The following is a 20,127-nucleotide window of genomic DNA, read 5'->3' on the forward strand; positions in this document are numbered from 1 at the left end:
ATGATGTGATCCCGTTATCAATGACATCCAATGTCCATGGTCAGGAAACCATAACCATCTATTGATCAACGAGCTAGTCAACTAGAGGCTTACTAGGGACATGTTGTGGTCTATGTATTCACACATGTATTACGGTTTCCAGTTAATACAATTATAGCATGAACAATAGACAATTATCATGAACAAGGAAATATAATAATAACCATTTTATTATTGCCTCTAGGGCATATTTCCAACATTTATGTACCTTAAATCCTGTGTAACTGAGGGCCGGAGGGGTCTGGCGAACTCTATATAAGCCACCCCCCTCCTCAGGGACAAGGGTTCGCACCCCCTGTAACTCCACCCGCATATAATCCAGTCGACCGCCTCCGGGCACCGAGACGTAGGGCTATTACTTCCACCGTGAAGGGCCTGAACTCGTAAACCTTGTGTGTACAACTTCACCATAGCTGGGATCTTGCCTCCTCATACCTACCCCCCATTCTACTGTCAGTCTTAGAACCACGACATGGCACACTGAACTATCGAGTAGTCATCAGCTTTGCTCTGCCAGATGTTCATAACATCTGGCGTTGCTCCTGCAGCGGGTTTGGCACCTAGCGGTGCTTCCAGGACGTAATTCTTCTGTGCAGCAATGAGGATAATCCTCAAGTTACGGACCTAGTCCATGTAGTTTCTACCATCATCTTTCAACTTAGCTTTCTCTAGGAACCATTAAAATTCAATGGAACAACAGCACGGGCCATCTATCTACAACAACATAGACATGCAAAATACTATCAGGTACTAAGTTCATGATAAATTAAAGTTCAATTATTCAAATTACTTAAGAACTCCCACTTAGATAGACATCCCTATAATCATCTAAGTGATCACGTGATCCATATCAACTAAACCATGTCCGATCATCACGTGAGATCGAGTAGTTTTCAATGGTGAACATCACTATGTTGATCATATCTACTATACGATTCACGCTCGACCTTTCGGTCTCAGTGTTCCGAGGCCATATCTGCATATGCTAGGCTCGTCAAGTTTAACCCGAGTATTCTGCATGTGCAAAACTGGCTTGCACCCGTTGTATGTGAACGTAGAGCTTATCACACCCGATCATCGCGTGGTGTCTCGGCATGACGAACTTTCGCAACGGTGCATACTCAGGGAGAACACTTGTACCTTGAAATTTAGTGAGATATCATCTTATAATGCTACCGCCGAATTAAGCAAAATAAGATGCATAAAAGGATAAACATCACATGCAATCAATATAAGTGATATGATATGGCCATCATCATCTTGTGCCTTTGATCTCCATCTCCAAAGCACCGTCATGATCACCATCGTCACCGGCGCGACACCTTGATCTCCATCGTAGCATCGTTGTCGTCTCACCAACTATTGCTTCTACGACTATCGCTACCGCTTAGTGATAAAGTAAAGCAATTACATGGCGATTGCGTTTCATACAATAAAGTGACAACCATATGGCTCCTGCCAGTTACCGGTAACTCCGTTACAAAACATGATCATCTCATACAATAAAATTTAGCATCATGTCTTAACCATATCACATCACAACATGCCCTACAAAAACAAGTTGGACGTCCTCTACTTTATTGTTGCAAGTTTTACGTGGCTGCTACGGCTGAGCAAGAACCATTCTTACCTACGCATCAAAACCACAACGATTTTTCGTCAAGTATGTGTTGTTTTAACCTTCAACAAGGACTGGGCGTAGCCACACTCGATTCAACTAAAGTTGGAGAAACTGACACTCGCCAGCCACCTGTGTGCGAAGCACGTCGGTAGAACCAGTCTCGCGTAAGTGTACGCATAATGTCGGTCCAGGCCGCTTCATCCAACAATACCGCCGAACCAGAGTATGACATGCTGGTAAGAAGTATGACTATTATCGCCCACAACTCACTTGTGTTCTACTCGTGCATATAACATCTACGCATAAACCTGGCTCTGATGCCACTGTTGGGGAACGTAGTAATTTCAAAAAAATTCCTACGCACACGCAAGATCATGGTGATGCATAGCAATGAGAGGGGAGAGTGTTGTCTATATACCCTCGTAGACCGTAAGCGGAAGCGTTATGACAACGCGGTTGATGTAGTCGTACGTCTTCACGATCGAGCGATCCTAGCACCGAAGGTACGGCACCTCCGTGATCTGCACACGTTCGGCTCGGTGACGTCCCACGAACTCACGATTCAGCAGAGTGTCAAGGGAGAGCTTCGTCAGCACGAGGCGTGATGACGGTGATGATGAAACTACCGGCGCAGGGCTTTGCCTAAGCACTACGACGATATGACCGAGGTGGATTATGGTGGAGGGGGGCATCGCACTCTGCTAAGAGATCAAGGATCAACTTGTGTGTCTATGGGGTGCCCCCCTCCCCCGTATATAAAGGAGTGGAGGAGGGGGAGGTCCGGCCCTCCTATGGCGCGCCCTATGGGGAGTCCTACTCCCACTGGGAATAGGATTCCCCCTTCCCTAGTTGGACTAGGAGTGGAAGGAAGGGGGAGGAAGGAGGAAGGAGGAAGGAAAGGGGGGCCGACCCCCTTCCCAATTTGGATTGGGCTTGGGGGGGCGCCCCCTCCTTTGCTCCCTTCTCCTCTCTCCCACTATGGCCCAATAAGGCCCATATACCTCCCGGGGGGTTCCGGTAACCTCCCGATGCTCCGGTATATGCCCGAACTCACTCGGAACCATTCCGATGTCCAAATATAGTCGTCCAATATATCAATCTTTATGTCTTGACCATTTCGAGACTCCTCGTCATGTCCGTGATCATATCCGGGACTCCGAACTATCTTCGGTACATCAAAACACATAAACTCATAATACCGATCGTCACCGAACGTTAAGCGTGTGGATCCTACAGGTTCAAGAACTATGTAGACATGATCGAGACTCATCTCCGGTCAATAACCAATAGCGGAACCTGGATGCTCATATTGGTTCCTACATATTCTACGAAGATCTTTATCGGTCAAACCGCATAACAACATACGTTGTTCCCTTTGTCATCAGTATGTTACTTGCCCGATATTCGATCGTCGGTATCTCAATACCTAGTTTAATCTCGTTACCGGCAAGTCTCTTTACTCGTTCCGTAATGCATCATCCCGCAACCAACTCATTAGTTACATTGCTTGCAAGGCTTATAGTGATGTGCATTACCGACAGGGCCCAGAGATACCTCTCCGAAAATCGGAGTGACAAATCCTAATCTCGATCTATGCCAACTCAACAAGTACTATCGGAGACACCTGTAGAGCACCTTTATAATCACCCAGTTACATTGTGACGTTTGGTAGCACACAAAGTGTTCCTCCGGTATTGGGAGTTGCATAATCTCATAGTCATAGAAACATGTATAAGTCATGAAGAAAGCAATAGCAATATACTAAATGATCAAGTGCTAAGCTAATGGAATGGGTCAATTCAATCACATCATTCACTAATGATGTGATCCCGTTAATCAAATGACAACTCATGTCTATGGCTAGGAAACTTAACCATCTTTGATTCAACGAGCTAGTCAAGTAGAGGCATACTAGTGACACTCTGTTTGTCTATGCATTCACACATGTACTAAGTTTCCGGTTAATACAATTCTAGCATGAATAATAAACATTTATCATGATATAAGGAAATATAAATAACAACTTTATTATTGCCTCTAGGGCATATTTCCTTCACGTCTCTCCTCCCATCTTCGAAAGCCAGCACCGGACCTCTCAGAAGCACATCTATGGAGAGGATGTAGCAGCGAATCGGGCAGATCGCCGGCGGCGACCAGGAGAAGTTAGCCAGGTAGAAGGAGATCCTTACTTGGTTTGAAAATGAGTGGGAGATTTTGAGGACAGTGAGGGCCATGTGGCAATGTATGAGAAGAGCGAGACGACGGCGATGAGGCTGGCGATGTACTCCCCGGCAGCAGTCATGCCGCAGTCCTTCGAGTTCATCGAGTATCTCCTCTGGGCGATGGAGCAGACAGGTTCACCTGAGGCAAAAGTCAGGCGGAGGTGGTGGGCGTACAGGTCCAAGGTCAAGCATCCAGAGGATAACGAATTGATCGAGTACGGTGTGTCGTTCGTGAGGGTGCAGTGCCAGCCGGAGCCACGGGAGTATTCGTTCTCCCACCGCAAGAGGATATCGGATGGCGCGACGTCGCTTCCCCGCCGTTCTCCATGATTCCCTCGCCACTCGCCTCGTTTTAACGGCGACGGTATGATTTAAGGTAAGCTTCGCACTAACCTAATCTTCCATCTGCTCATGCTTACAATCAATGTGACGGCTAATGAAAATCATACGGGTAAGTACTGGGCAGTACTCCGAGTCTCCGAGTACTACGGCAATCACCCTAAAATAGCTCTGGACCTAAAACAAAGTTGTGACAATGTGTACAAATAAAGAAAAATTGATTGGTGCTTCTTTCAGAAAAGAGTACTCCCGAGAAAAGTGCTAATATAAGCTACTCCTATTTGATTAGAGGATTTGCTGCAACACTGAAACAAGTAAAGTGTCCCCTAAAAAAACATGTAAAGTGCAAGCCAAACATCGGCAGATTAAAATATTCTGCAGCGGGTCGGCAAGAACTTGAGGAACCATCCGAGCATATATACGTTTCCAAGCCACGTTTATGTTAGATATTGGCACCTCGCACTCTGCATATATGTTGGTTTCATCCGTACATTTGTGCAGTTCCACCCAAATGTAGCTGAATAACCCTGTTTGCACAGATAATGAAAAAGCGTGATTACATGATAGTGGCACTAGTTGATGAAACATACACTAATAAATAGAAGAAACTTCATTTTCTTAATGGGAAAAGATCGCGATAGAATAGATTTAATAAAAAAATACAACAGTACTATCACAGTATGCCATGCTACGAGGGCGAGATGGCCCGTGCGATGCCTCATACGGTAGGCCTCGTACTGGAAATCGACCCAATTCTCCCCGATACACCTTCTGCCAGTTATGAACATCAATGTACATCGGTAGTACAAGGAGGGGCTTTGAGACATTCCAATCTCTATTTTTGTGCAGTTCAACAAAAACACTTAAACAATAACGATGGGACTAGTTGATGAAACATATACTAACAAAGAGAAGCACTTCCTTTATCTACATTGGAAATGAAATGATAGAGAGGACAATATCTCTATTTTAACTGTACTAGCTAATTGCTCGTGCGTTGTAGCGGGACATACACATTAGATATTCTTGTGGTTCAACAGCAATCGTCACATAAATCCCCCTGTCTATATATAATTATATGTGTGTGTGTGTGGGTCCCTCTTTCCCCTCCTCTTCTCTCTCTCTCCATCCCAACATGGATGCCGAGCATGTCCAACATCGGATGGATAGAGCTCAGGAGGGTATGTGTCGGGTGGGGGGAGGGGGTCATCAGAGGAATCAGGGCCAGGAGAGCAAGTCCAACATCACCCCTAAATCTCTAGGGACTCCCCTATAAAGATTCTTCCGTAAATTTGTTTAACTCCAGCGTCTCCTACATTTTATTAATTTGATGAAACTACCAAATTCATATGTTCAACAATATAATACCCTACATTCTCATCGTTATAATTAGTGCTCATGCAAGTTATCTCACACACAAATAATAGGTGAGTCAGTATGGCAAATAATAGGCATGTATGGCCAGTATCTGGTGTGTGTCTGGGCATTTTTTCGATAAAGGTGTATCTGGGCATTGTCTGACTAGCGTATGGCTGTGTGTGTGAGTTAGTTCGCAGCAGTAGCGGGGTGATCGGTGGCGTTCGGTTGGAGCTCGCCTGCGTGGAGCGCGTCAGGGTGCGTCCTGGGCGTGGGCCGGAGTGTGCTGATCATGCACGAGTGGAGGCGTGGATGCGCAGCGTGGTGTGCGCGTGTATATACAGGCCCCCATGTACTGTTGTTCCAAGCTCGGGCAGCGTGACAATGACGAAGATTGCGTCCACGACATGATGGAGCTGGCTGCTCTGTTGTCTAAATGAATGCCTACTTGCACTGTTATGGTTAAGTTTCTGCTATGGTTTGTTCAGTTTGCTGTGAACTGAAGTGAAGTTGGCATTCTAGTTTCAGCAATGGTGTTTGTAGTGGACTGAAGTGATGTATGGGTGCCATCGGCGGCGCTCACAGCGAAGACGATAATCAGGACTCAATCCGCTCATAGTGATGTATGGTGTTTGTAGTGGACTGAAGTAATTTTACGGGTACAAGGATGGTTTTGTTACAAGCCAACAAGTATAGGGATGAAACATGCAGTCTACTCCCGCATGTGGCATGCCGACTGAGCATCGCTCTCAGAGGAACTGTTCAGGAAAAACTAAAGATGATGCCATATGGTCACACCAACGGCCAGACCTTCTGTCCCTTGGTGATGCGTATAACTCATAACAGTGAGACTTTTGCGCGTTTTTCAAACACTCAAGTCTATTCTTTATTCTTTTCCGGGCTTACCTTCAAGCCGCTTGATGGTTGGAAAACGACTATGAGATCGAACACAACCAATTGTGCATAAGCTTAAAGGCTTAAAGTTGAACAGAGAAAAGTCATCTGAAATTCGTTCAATCTAATTTAGTTTAGCAGCTTTCTCAGAATGTTTTTTCAGACACGGTATAGACAGAGACGCTCATGCATACGCACGTACAATCTTCCTATGAACGTACACATATACGCCATATTCTTGCGAGCATCTTTAGGAGACTGGGTTATCATATCATCTTAAGATTGACGAAGTCACTACTAAACGCATATCTTCGAAAAACCTGACTTAAATTCTGAAAAATACGACCTCCAATGACAAGTTTACAACTTAAATCTTGATGCATCAGAGATGCGGAACTTTCTCGAAATGTTCTGTAAGAGGCCATGCACACCTACAAAGGTAGCTTCAGCAGCAAACTCTTAGTGACTCAGCAGCAGCTGCTAGACACGTTGTCTCGTGGCACTAACAAACAATTTACTGTACTTTTTCCCCTCAAAATAAAAATAAACAAACATTGCCTTAGCTGCAGGGCATCAGATTTGTGTGATGATCAATCTCCGTCCGGGAGCAAGCAACCCCTGCCTGCGAGATGTCCCTTTCCGCAAAATCGTGGGTTTTTCTCCAGTCTCCGGTAAACTGAAGCCACAAGTGAAGAAGCCACGTCGGTGCGTGGTGGTTACGATTACTCCCGGGCCGGCATCGTCTTCTCTTCCATCTCACGCGCTCCCGACTTCCGACTAGTCTCTGGGGCGGGCGGGCGGAGCTCAGATCCCCGGCGGGCGGATTCCAGATCGAGAAAGGTCAGATTCTTCCTCCCCATTGCCGCTCGAATCGGTTCAGCGTTCCTCTCCCGATTTCTAGGAGGGGATCCTTTTCGCGCCCCGGCAGGCTGGTGCTTCTCGGGGGTGTTCTTGCGGGGATCATCCTTACCCATTTTCTTCCCCCACTCCTCCGGTAGGATTGCCAGTGTTGTTTTTTCTCTGCGATTTATCAAGGGCGGTGTTCGCAGCATGCAGTTGGATAGAATGATAAAACTGTTTTTCATCTAGTAATCAATGCGTGCGTTGAGAATTTGGCGTGGTCTGTTGTTCTGTTCTGAAAAATCCAGTTCTCCCTGATACTATATGAGATGCCGTGGTCCGTTGTTTGTCTGTGTTTGCAATTAAGTAAAAGCAAGGAATCCTTTTTATTACTATATTATTATTGAAGTTTGATGAGTCAGCACAGCAGTGTCGTCAGCTTCAGTTTACCGTGGTTTTGCCAACTCTGTTTACATCTGCCTTATCTGTACTTGTCTAAGACACACTGTTATACTGATGAAGGCCGATAAAAACCAACCATGTCAAGCTTTACATCGCACCAAATACCATATTTATTTTACACATGCAACTCCTTGGATGCTAGATATTCTGTATCTTCGTGGCTAACAGCGTTCCTATCTCGAGTTGAACTGACATTTTTGTTCCATCCTATATGCTTTTTCTAATGAACATATTCAGATAGTTAGGAACTACAAGGCACTACACTTGTTACACATTCAGATTTCAATCTGTTTGCAGGCCCAGCTCAAAGGAAGAAAGAATGGTGAAGGATGTCCATGAGCCATCGAACGGCGTGTCTCTGAACAGTTCGCCTTCGCAAAGTATTGCTAATTCAGTGAGTTATTTCTTCCGAGATTCATTTGTAAGCTGCCACTAGATTTGTTCCCTACCATGATGACTTTGTGAATTCTACTGACAATCGAAATGTTTTATACCTTTTGTTCCTTTTCGAACCTTTTTATACCTTTTGTTCTGACAAAACGCAAACGGTTTTGTGTCTTGATGTATTACAAGGAAAAATCTACTGTTATTCACCTTCCCTGTCAATAACAGTTGTTTGTTCTCTGTTGACAAGCAAATCCTTGTAGCATGCAGTCCAAAATACTTAATAGTGTACATACAGAAAGATGACCACTGTGCACATCATCCATAGTTAACTCTTCTAACCGCCAATTTGAATGTGTGAATCAAGTACAAAAGAAAAGGAAAAAAAGGGAAATAGACAAATAGTTACGACTATCATTCATCCTTTTTTTTCTTCTTATTTGTATGTGTTGCTTTTTTTCTTGTCAGGAAAAGATTAATCCTGGACAAATTCCAGAGTTGACATGGGAACACAAGCTAAGCCATGTTAGATATGATTTGCCGTCATTTGGACTTACATGGAGGGAGATACGGCAGATGGTATGTCTTCTCCTTTATGGAATTCTTAATCTTATGGTCTGCTGAGATTTATCTGAGCATAATTGTTTTAGTAGTCCAGCTGTTGTTTATAAGAATAACAATGATTATTGGCAACCTTAACTAGAATTCGTATGTGTTGCTTTTTTTCTGACATTTTTTGGGTGCTTACTAGGATTGTTGTTGTCTGTACTTCCTTTGTTCTTCACATTCTTTTTAGTGTTTTCTCCTTGCCTTACATTCATTTCATTGTTGCAGGCTGGTCTTGGTTTACGTCTTGGTCGACACATCCTTGAGGAAACTTCAAAAGGACGAGTACGCTTTCACATGTTTGCTTGTACCACTCATTGTTGTGTGGAGTTTCCCCAATTACAGATGCTCTTTCTTATCGTTGTTAGTTTTTTACAGACTGCTATTATTGATCCCATGAAGAAGCGCACTGCAAAATCTGGTCAGGGTGTTCCACTTGGAGGCATTGGGTATACCTACTTTACTTCACTCAGTGTAACATGTATTCCTTATCAATGTTGAGTGTAGCATCTCATAGTTTTTAAATTATCACTAGAAAACTTGCTTTACTACTTTTAATCTTTAATACATTGCTTAACTGCGTGCAATACAAGTGAGCTTAGTTGATTCTGAATGTCTTTCCATCCAGTGCTAGTTTATCATGTACCTGTTACATTTATTACCTTTATCTAACTTGTTCCAATAACTCCGATGACAAATGGGTTTGATATATTTGTTCATTCTATTTTTTTTCTGAGTCTTTTGTTCATCCTATTTATTCATCCATTTTCAATGATCTGAACTTTTACTATGGGAAAACCATATATATTTAAAGCCTATTTATTGACCAGTATGCTAATAAATCATGTTTGCACTTGTAGTCTCCTGCATATAATTAATTGTGCTAACTAGGGATAAAATTGATTCCGAGGCAAGTATCACACTGATACATGGACGAGTGTGTTCTGCACTTGCACTTTTTCTCTACATATGTATAAAAATATTGTAGCCCCTCATAGAATTAATTTTTAGTTTCTCCTAGTAATTTTTAGTAGTGCATGCTTCAAAACTCTTCTTTTGTGCAATGGAACTTTTAGTACACTATCCTCTAATTGTTGGAAAACTGTAGTGCAGGAAGTATTGGAAGAAGCTGCAAAGGCGAGTTTCAACGCTGGCAATTGTTCCCCGGAGCCTGTGAAGATAAGGCAGTAATGGCAAATCAATTTTCTGTAAGTCTTAGCTATTCTACTTCGTCCCACTTAGGCACATATATGTGCTCTTTCTGTATCTGATCCTGTTGTAGTTGAAATCAATGCGCAATGTTCCACTTAGCCATCTGCCGCATAGAAGCCGCTATAAAGGTAGTGGTTTAGTCTACTGAAACAATATATGCATAAAAGTATAAGTCACTGGTTAAGCAGGGGTCACAATAAGTTAAGTGGGTTACTAAAGCGGCTTTTATTGTGGCCCAAAGAAGCCCAAAGAAGATGTGATGTTCTTATGCCGCTGTGCCATCCTGGACTGAACTCCTAACAATTTGGTCTTAAACTGACTGAACTCCTAACAATTTGTTCTTAACCCTCTGAGAACAAAATAGAGGAAGAAGAGACAAAATCGCCAGAAGTGGCAAAAATACGAAGGCACCATTCTTTGAAGGGACCAAATCTTTTGTTTTAATGAGTATGATAGTGAAACCTTTAGAGCATTCTCTAGGTTGTCATATACTCAATTACACATTCATATGTTTTTACCAGTTAGATTTTATTTGAAATGAGCAGAACAATAGTTTCATAAGTAAATGGTCTATTTAGATGCTCTCTCTAACTCTTATCCGCACGTTACAGCCATGCATTAGTTGCCAAGTGAGATCTATGACTACCCTGTTATGATAGTTCCTATCAGTTAGCAAATAAACAGAAATATATATATATATATATATATATATATATATATATATATATATATATTTAATATTGGCAATTTAGAATGATATTTAAATACATTTTGTTTTAGGCCTTCATTTCCCGCAAAGACGGTGCAAAATATTCGACAGTGTTGCATCCTGGGAAACCGGATTTGCCAAAGTAAGTATATCAGTGTTTTCTTAGTTTATAGTTCATGCATCGAGTTAGCCTACATAATAGATTAATAGGGTAGCATTTTGATGTATAAATCATTTACACGGAAAAATATCCTTAGATCTTTTTTAATTGCAGAGGAACTAACGTTTCAGGAATTGGATCCTGGGATTGGAATCTGAATGGGCAGAAATCTACTTATCATGCACTTTACCCTAGGGCCTGGACTGTTTATGATGGTATTGCAAGAACTATAGAACTCTTTTCTGAGTAACTATTTTGTTTTTGTAAGTTTGTGTTATTGTTACTAGGAGAACCTGACCCGGATCTCAAGATAATGTGCCGTCAGATTTCTCCAATTATTCCACACAATTATCAACAGAGCAGTTATCCTGTTGCAGTATTCACTTTCACAGTAATATGCTCCTTCCCTGGATTTCCATAAATGCACTTATTAAATGGTTGGTTTTAACATAATGATACATCAGTACATCTTAATCTGATTTTCTAATTAAAAAAACAGGTAACTAATTCAGGAACCACAGCTGCTGATGTGACTTTGCTTTTTACATGGGCTGTAAGTTCTTATTTGATACCCTGCATTTTTATTCTACTTCTGGGCCTTTCAACTTCAGATAAGTTTATATATCTGCAGAACTCTGTTGGTGGAAAATCTGAACTCACAGGATACCATTCTAATTCTAGTATGACGTAAGACACTGATGAATGATTGTTTTTGGCTTATTTTTCACCTTTTATTGAATAAATAGTTGATTCATATTTCATAAATCTAATGACAACAGAGAAAAGGATGGCGTGCATGGTGTACTGTTACACCACAGGTAACTTCCTAGTTCAAATTTCTGTATAATACATGATCTCTTATTACTAATGATATTGATCATGTAAACTTTAAACTCAGCCACTTACGATTTTCTTAATTGAGAGCAGAACAGCTGATGGACTGCCACCAGTAACTTTCGCCATAGCTGCACAAGAGAAAGAGGGTGTTCATATCTCTGAATGCCCTTACTTTATGATGTCCGGTAACTCTGATGAATTCACAGCAAAAGATATGTGGAACTCAGTGAAAGAGGTTTGTTAGAAACTTATTTTCGAAGCAGAAACTTTAAAGTTTAAACTCACTGTGTCGTAGTTATATTTTGCATACGCAGTAAATGACCCCCGCCGCTGCATTAGATTTACATTCTTGGTGCATTCTTCAATCATCTGTAGTGCACCTCCTTGAGTTGATTTTGAAGAAGTTTCACACATCCGTATGTACTTTGCATGTTAAATCTTTCTTTGGCTTCTTCTGTGATGGATGGAAGATAATGGATGTTATCTCAGGCAGCTCTCCTGTGTCTAGTTTGTATAAGTTTTTAGTTATTTTAACATCTAAATTTATGCTGTGTGTTCCACACTTAATTTCTAGACTGTCTAATTGTTGGACATGTATTTTGTTTTTGAAAGAAAACTGTAGGCGGAGTCCCAACAGTATAGATGGGAACCCAAATTCGCATCCATGAGGACTTGAACTGATGTTGTGGTGTTGTACATCCACTCCCCCAATCAAGTGGGCTAGGCTCATTTCTTGTGGGCACGCAGCACGCGTTGTAGTGACATCACTATTGGGACTGGACAGATAGTCGAGTTGGTATGTGCCTGTAGTTATAATTACAAACATGTCAGAAGAAGTCCCTGTCGATCCAGAGAAGTCGTCCAGTCTAGATGTCCGGAAAATATTAGGGAAATCAGGAAAGAAGTGTTGAAATCACTGTCACGTCCAAATCCTTAATAAAGGCTATTTAAGGCAGTCAGGAGTGTAGGTTTTGTTTCAATAAATAAGAAATCTCATTTCTAGGCTAAAGCTGGCAATGCAGCAGGCTGGGGTGATCAAATTATCTTTCAATGAACTGGTTACTCTTTGGTGCTAGTGCACTTGTATTCTGAGCAATAGGAAGATATTTGATTAGGTGCCTCTTTGCAAGAGACTTTGGAGACAGACGGTACTATCAGAGTTAGAGGTCCAAAAGGACAGTTTCTTACAATGTCCGGGACACTTTGTGCTCTTTGCTTAACTGATAGAGTTAGTTACTAAATATTTGCTGTTCTGTATTATTACTGTGGGCCGCCCTCTATGTATGTATGTGTATCTCTTGTCTTGTTCCCATCTTGAGATCCCTCATTTTTTCGCACTTCTGTTACATTACGCTCAGTAGGGCTCTCCTGTAATATATGAACACAATGCTTTGAACATTTTAGAATAATTCAATCTGCTAGAAAGTACTCCCTCCGTCCGAAAATACTTGTCATCAAAATGGATAAAAAAAGATGTATCTAGACGTATTTTAGTTCTAGATACATCCCTTTTCATCCATTTTGATGACAAGTATTTTCGGACGGAGGGAGTAGGATATTGGTACGGAAATTGAAATTTGATATTTTATGTTGTATCAGCCATTTCAGTTTGGAAAACTGAATATCGCATTACTTAATGTTCGCAAGGCACTTAAGTTTGGAACTCTGAACTGGACATTTTTGCAACAGAACTTAATTTTGACATGCAAAAATGGTTCACCTGACAGTACTGAGGTTCTATATGCACTTTGCTGTATATTATTCGCAACTCCTAGATGAAATTATTTCTTATGAATTGTGGGTTAGGCATGTATAGTCCACAGGCTATCTACCATTCACATCAAGATGTTCTGATGCAGAGATATCTGTTTTCCAATATAGAAAACCTAATTTGTGTTCTGAGTTCATGCTTACATATATTCTTATTAAAAGTTTTACAAACCAGAATAAACCTTATTTTCTTCAGTTTGATATTTAAGGATTTAAATATTCTGTGTAGGGCAATAGGACAGTTCAGTAAATAAATTTATACTAATAACAAGCTGGCACAATTTCCTTTCCATTTTGGCAGCATGGATCTTTTGATCTGCTTGATCCTGTCAATTCATCAACGTCCTCCAAACCAGGAACATCAATAGGAGCAGCTATTGCAGCTTCAGTTAAGCTTGCTCCTCAGGCAACCCAGAATGTTTCATTTTCACTTGCATGGGCTTCCCCTGAAGTAAAGTTCTGCAGTGGAAAAACCTACCATAGGTTAGAATGGAAGCCAAGAAAATTACTTGCCAGAAAAGGATAAAATAGTAAAAAGAAAAACTGAAACTGACTTCTCTCCTGGGTTTGCAGGCGTTATACAAAATTCTATGGCACAGATGTTGATGCAGCTGCAAGCCTTGCCCGTGATGCCATTCTTAGTATGGTCCATTTCCTCCCCGAAGATTCTATGGAATAATTTTTGTTCTTGAGTGTGCACTGCATATTAAAGGAACCTCATAGCTTTGGAAATGTATTATTTCGAAAGAAAAGAAAGAACATAATGGTTCCATGTTTCCGATTTGCATTGTGAACTGACCAAAACTGGCTAGTTCTTTGGTTTTGGCTGGTTTACCTCGTTAACTGGTCAACTCTTTTTTACTTAATGAAGAGGCAGCGCTCCTGCCAGTTGCTCGAAAAAAGAACTCGTTAGTTATCTGCTAGTCTCACCCAAACTGCTAGTTGAGATCCCTATCAATATACTTCCTCATACCAGAGTAATGAGTATTCACAACAAATAACGTTTACCATGCACCAAGCTTTTGCATTTGAAGCACTGGTTGTGGGAACAGTTCTTCCTTGTTTTGCTGCACACCAATTCATAATGTAAAATCTGTTGTGAAATTGGTCATTGAACAGATTAATTTGTTCTTGATGTCATCTTAGATAATGTTGCAGAGGAAGCTGCAGACCTGCATTTTTACCTTATTACTATGGTAATTAGATTTCCTGTTTATATTTGTTACTGAATTTTATCGTTTACTCTGGACAACTATTAGATCATAGTTCCTGGGAAATGCAAATTGAGGATTGGCAGCATCCTATTTTGCAAGACAAGAGGTTTCCTGAATGGTATGTTTGAAATTTCATAAACCAACAATTCCGGGAGTACTAAACACTGATGCATAGCATAAATTTTCTTCAACAGGTATCCAGTCACACTATTCAATGAACTTTATTATCTTAATGCCGGAGGAACTATATGGACAGGTATTTTTCTGAAGTTGTTTCCTTTAATTATTAACTGAAGACGACTACATTTCATAAGTATTAACATAGATGCATCTCCACAGATGGATTGCCACCAATTCAAAGTTTAACAGCAATTGGAGGAAAAAAGTTCTCCCTTGACATGTCAAATGGAGAAACAGATGATGACAATGAGATGAACCCACAGACTAATACTGCCACTGACATTCTTCATCAAATGGCATCAGTACTTGAGAGAATTCATGCATCTCTTGCATCAAATTCTGCTATAGGAACAACTTTGCTTCAGGGTGAAGAGAACATTGGCCAATTTCTCTACCTTGAGGGAATTGAATACTATATGTGGAACACATATGATGTTCATTTCTATTCATCTTTTTCACTTATCATGCTATTTCCAAAACTTCAACTCAGCGTTCAGAGAGACTTCGCTGCCGCTGTCATGATGCACGACCCTGAAAAACTCAAGCTCTTACATGATGGAAAATTGGCGGCAAGAAAAGTTCTTGGAGCTGTTCCTCACGATCTTGGTCTATATGACCCTTGGTTCAAAGTGAACGCATACACACTCCATAACACAGACCGTTGGAAGGACTTGAACCCAAAGTTTGTATTGCAAGTTTACAGAGATGTTGTGGCCACAGGCGATAAATCCTTCGCTCGAGCTGTTTGGCCATCTGTTTATATGGCGATGGCGTATATGGAACAATTTGATAAAGATAAAGATGGAATGATTGAAAATGAGGATTTCCCAGATCAAACTTATGATGTTTGGTCCATGGCTGGTGTAAGTGCATACTGTGGTGGTCTTTGGGTGGCTGCTCTTCAGGCTGCGTCGGCCTTGGCACACGAAGTTGGTGACAAAGCTTCTGAAAAGCTTTTCTGGAACAAGTATGAGAAGGCTAAATCTGTTTATGACAAGAAGCTGTGGAATGGTTCTTACTTCAATTATGATGATGCTGGCACTAAAGCTAGTACCTCCATTCACGCTGATCAGTTGGCTGGACAATGGTATATCACTTAATCTGTTGACTGTAATGTTTCCTATCTTTGTTCTGGTTTCCAAATCTTCACCAGTCTAACCAATTTTATTGCCTAATGAGAGCAATAGAAACAAGTTAGCCACATAACACATTTTTACTGGCTTCCCTTGTCCAAGCATTTACTGAACACTATGTTTTTTAGCTTCTAGTATTATCATGAATTATGTCCATGCTGATTTCTACTAGCTTCTTTTACCTGATTTTGGAAAACTAATAAATTTATGAAAAATACATATTTATACTTTATTCATCCTGCTTTACGAATAGCTGAAAATTTGGTCAAAACAATATGATACAGTTTTTATCATTGTTTATGTGCAACCTGAAGAATTATGCTAGTTTTATCATTGTTTATGTGCAGCCTGAAGAATTATGCTGGTGAAAATGTTGCCATCTCTCATGCCCCAAATTTCATACATATTTCTTGTTGTCCTGCATATATGAGTAGGAAAGCTTGCAGACTTGCAGTGACACAATACTGGTGACAAATCATAGTACCAGGGTGTACTCTAGTTCCAGTGTATACATAAACACATGTGCATCACAATCTATTTCTGTTCAAAAGTTGTTTCTGTCACATGTCTAACACGTCACTGACTAATGTACTTTAAGTCGATTATCTTATTCATGAATGAACTCGTCAAACGATGTGACTTTCTTTCAGGTATGCCAAAGCCTGCGGCCTCTCCTCAATTGTTGACAAGGACAAATCACAAAGTGCACTTGAAAAGATATATACTTTTAACGTAATGAAGTTCAAGGATGGTAACAGGGGAGCAATCAATGGGATGTGGCCAGATGGTACACTGGACATGTCCACAATGCAATCTAGGGAGATATGGCCAGGCGTGACATACGCGCTTGCTGCATCTATGATTCAAGAAGGCATGGTTGAGGAGGGTTTCAAAACAGCTGAAGGAGTCTATCATGCTGCCTGGTCTTCAGAAGGACTTGGGTGAGTGTTTTGCATAATTACGGGGCTTCCCCCACGCTAATATCGGACTTGAGGCACATAAACTGAATCTGTTTTATGATAATCTTCGCGAGTCTAGATCATCGGAGTATTTGACAAAAAACTACCACATTAGGGGTTACCGTCCCACAGAACTACCACTTTCAAAAAAGTGACTGATAACTACCAAAAATTTCTAATTTCGTGACTAAAAACTACCATTTTTGAAAAATGGTCAGTTTAGACGATTTAAACGTGTTTATGACACACGGGGTCCACTCGTCAGGGCTGACGTGGCGACAAAGTCAACTCCGTTTGTTTTGACCGTCAAGTTCACCGTTATGACAAGTGGGGCCCACACGTCATCATCAATCTTCCTCCTCCTCCCGTCTCTCTCAGGCATTTCAACAAGCACCTTCTGTGCATCTAAGGGAAGGAGGCGAGGTCGCGTTGGAGCCAAGGCTGCGTCCTGGCTCTTGTCCTTGACCGTCGCAACGGCAGCGGCAGCGGCAGCGGCAGCTTTCTGCTCCGGCGGTTCGGGAGGTCCCGTCGTGGACGGCTTGGGCGGCTCGGGCAGGAGCAGCACGTCCTCCGGGTCGACGCGGGAGCGGCAGAGCGGGGCACATGGAGTGCGCATCCGGCCCCGTATCCACGCACTCGACGTGGAACCCATGCCGACATTTGGGCAGCAGCCGCAGCGCCTCTGTGGGCTCGGATCGAAGCGCCCGAGGCAGACGGCGCACTCGAGCCCGGCCTTCTGCCCGCGCAGCGCCCCAAAGCAGAACACTGGGAGCTACTCCACCACCGCGCGTTCCACGCCGGAGTTCCTCCGCTCGCCCGCCGCCCCGCCTCCGGAGCCACCGCTGCTCCCGTACGGGCCGGACGACTCAGGGGCGCCATGGTTGCATGAGCTCGCGTCGCGTGCGAGCAAGGGAGAGGACGGGCGGCTCGGGCGCTGCGGCGGCGCGTGGTTCGGTCTTGGGGTCAGGGCCGGCAGCTGGATGAGCACGCTCGAGACCGTCGTTGGCCGGAGTTCACCTGCTTTCCTCAATGCACATAAGATGTTTGTTGAAATACCAAAGAGAGAGGAGGAGGAGGAAGAAGGTTGATGTGGGCCCCACTTGTCATAACGGTCAACACTAATGGTCAAAACAAACTTGCTGCCACGTCAGCCCTGACAAGTGGGTCCCGCGTGTCATAAAGATGTTTAAATCGTCTAAACTTGCCATTTTTCAAAAGTGGTAGTTTTTAGTCACGAAATTAGAAATTTTGGTAGTTATTAGTCACTTTTTTGAAAGTGGTAGTTCCGTGGGACGGTAACCCCTAATGTGGTAGTTTTCTGTCAAATACTCAGATCATCGCGCAGTTGATGATGCATTATTTTATCCAAATTCTTCTGGCTTCCATTCCATTGTCCAAAAATGCTGACAAATTGAGTTTTCAGATACGCATTCCAAACTCCTGAATCTTGGAACAATGACGATGAGTACCGGTCCTTGTGCTACATGCGCCCACTCGCCATATGGGCGATACAGTGGGCACTCTCAAACCCAAAGCTCCACAAGGAGCCTCAGACAGACATAACACAAGATTCTTTTCCGAAGAACCAGTTCTCATATGCACGAATAGCGAAGCTCCTGCAGTTACCTGAAGATGAATCGTCCAAGAGCGTCCCTCGGGTTATCTATGAGATAGTTCGGAACAGGTTTACTTCATGATATATGGGCCGCGACATGCCTGAATGTTGAATGCACTATTGGAGCAACATTGTTCAATTTGGTTGTTGATTGCGGAAACATGTTATTGGTCAGCACACATTAGTATGGAGTTAATGGTAATAAAAGATGAGATCCATGTATGTAGCCCAGTAGAAAATAGTATGTCACGTTGTTCTTCGGAGTGATCTTGTACGGCTGTGCTATAATCTTGAGTACAACAAAAGGGGGAAATCATTTCTTAAGAGCTGAGAAATATTCACAATGGTTTCCTGTCCAGTAGTTTGCAGGCTCACTTTCCTTAATAGTCTTCAATCAAAGTTATAGATAATTTAAGGGAACGTTAGCATTTGCCAGCTTGGTTCGTACAAAGCACTAAAATGTTAAAACGAGACCCTAGTCCAGTAAATAAATAATCATAATCCACTGTACTACCAAACAATCCTCAGTACTTTTATACTCAAAATAGTTTTTTTTGTGCGAAGTTGTTCTTAAGTAGTTGTGCTCAGTGTTTTAATCAAATAAATAGGTGCCTGTCACTCGACATGTTCAAGATTCTGGCTGATAATGTCACCTACTCTGAACTTATTCCTCTCCATCTCAGCCCAATTACACCTACTGATCACTACAAAAATACTCAATCTAGCAAAAATACTCTGTCTATAGCTTGTCATCATGTATATGTATACAAAGTAGCAGGAAAAAACAATTAACTCCAGAACAGAGAATTCGATCAGTAGAACAGGTCTCAGTGAGACGTAGCACCCCACAATAACTAAAGGGACACCGGATTTTGCAAACTTCCAAAGCCTAGACAAACCATAAGACAAAAGGCTTATATTGTCATCTTTTCCGTTCAGATAGTAGTGAAATATCTTCCGAATTACAGCATCACGATGCGGGCAAGGTCAGGGCAGAACGATGGTGGAACAAACATTTTCTCTTTGAGAAAACACAAAGAACTTAAAGTCTCGATGCATTGATAAGAAATATAGTTACGTATAAGGGCTACACCCGAATTGGAATGCGACTCTTAAAAAAGAGTTTGTATGAACTAAGGATATCTTAGATGGTTATGTTTTTTTGTGGTTAAACGAATCAACCCTGGTTCAAGTTCTAGACTTAGCGCGGGTGCTTGCATATTTCCTGTATTTTCAGGTTCTTCGGTGATATTCTTTGAGCGGTATGGCGTGTTCGTCAATTACGTGGCGTATGTGAGGATTTCGTCAATCTCAAGATATGTCGGGTCAGTCTCTCGAAGATGCTTTATGGGGATAGGTAATGTGTGAGTTCATAAGAGTTAGTGTGCATACTTGTATGTGAGTATCTGCATTTCTGTTGTGTTTCTTAAAAAAATGTATATCATCAGAAGGAAGGCAGCAAGACCTACCGCTCTCACTCCCACACACAGCTTGCTTTAAATTATTTTCTTGTAACTATATTATTCTTGGGTGATACATGGAAAATGGAAAGGTAAACTATGGTATTGCCAGTTT

At 41.9% G+C, this 20,127-nt stretch overlaps 1 protein-coding gene across 11 annotated transcripts; it reads left to right on the forward strand.

Annotated features, from left to right (window-relative positions):
- The first annotated feature begins 7,054 nt into the window (after positions 1 to 7,054).
- On the forward strand, positions 7,055 to 18,876 carry LOC123096219 (non-lysosomal glucosylceramidase). Of its 11 annotated transcripts, none has more exons than XM_044517880.1 (20): positions 7,055 to 7,311; positions 8,071 to 8,167; positions 8,626 to 8,736; positions 8,992 to 9,048; positions 9,142 to 9,212; positions 9,872 to 9,971; positions 10,756 to 10,826; positions 10,959 to 11,059; positions 11,132 to 11,235; positions 11,344 to 11,397; positions 11,476 to 11,531; positions 11,624 to 11,662; positions 11,772 to 11,916; positions 13,753 to 13,934; positions 14,025 to 14,092; positions 14,711 to 14,783; positions 14,860 to 14,921; positions 15,005 to 15,932; positions 16,629 to 16,919; positions 18,361 to 18,876. In XM_044517880.1, the coding sequence occupies exons 2-20, from the start codon at positions 8,093 to 8,095 to the stop codon at positions 18,632 to 18,634; spliced, it is 2,862 nt and encodes a 953-aa protein (XP_044373815.1). In that variant the 5' UTR covers positions 7,055 to 7,311; positions 8,071 to 8,092; the 3' UTR covers positions 18,635 to 18,876. The 11 variants fall into 11 exon arrangements, with proteins under 11 accessions (XP_044373815.1, XP_044373816.1, XP_044373813.1 ...); XM_044517881.1 differs by having other exon boundaries at positions 11,135 to 11,235; XM_044517878.1 differs by having other exon boundaries at positions 11,344 to 11,531.
- Positions 18,877 to 20,127: the final 1,251 nt, after the last annotated feature.

The sequence above is a fragment of the Triticum aestivum genome, chromosome 4D, assembly GCF_018294505.1.
Source record: "Triticum aestivum cultivar Chinese Spring chromosome 4D, IWGSC CS RefSeq v2.1, whole genome shotgun sequence".
NCBI classification, from domain to species: Eukaryota; Viridiplantae; Streptophyta; class Magnoliopsida; order Poales; family Poaceae; genus Triticum; species Triticum aestivum.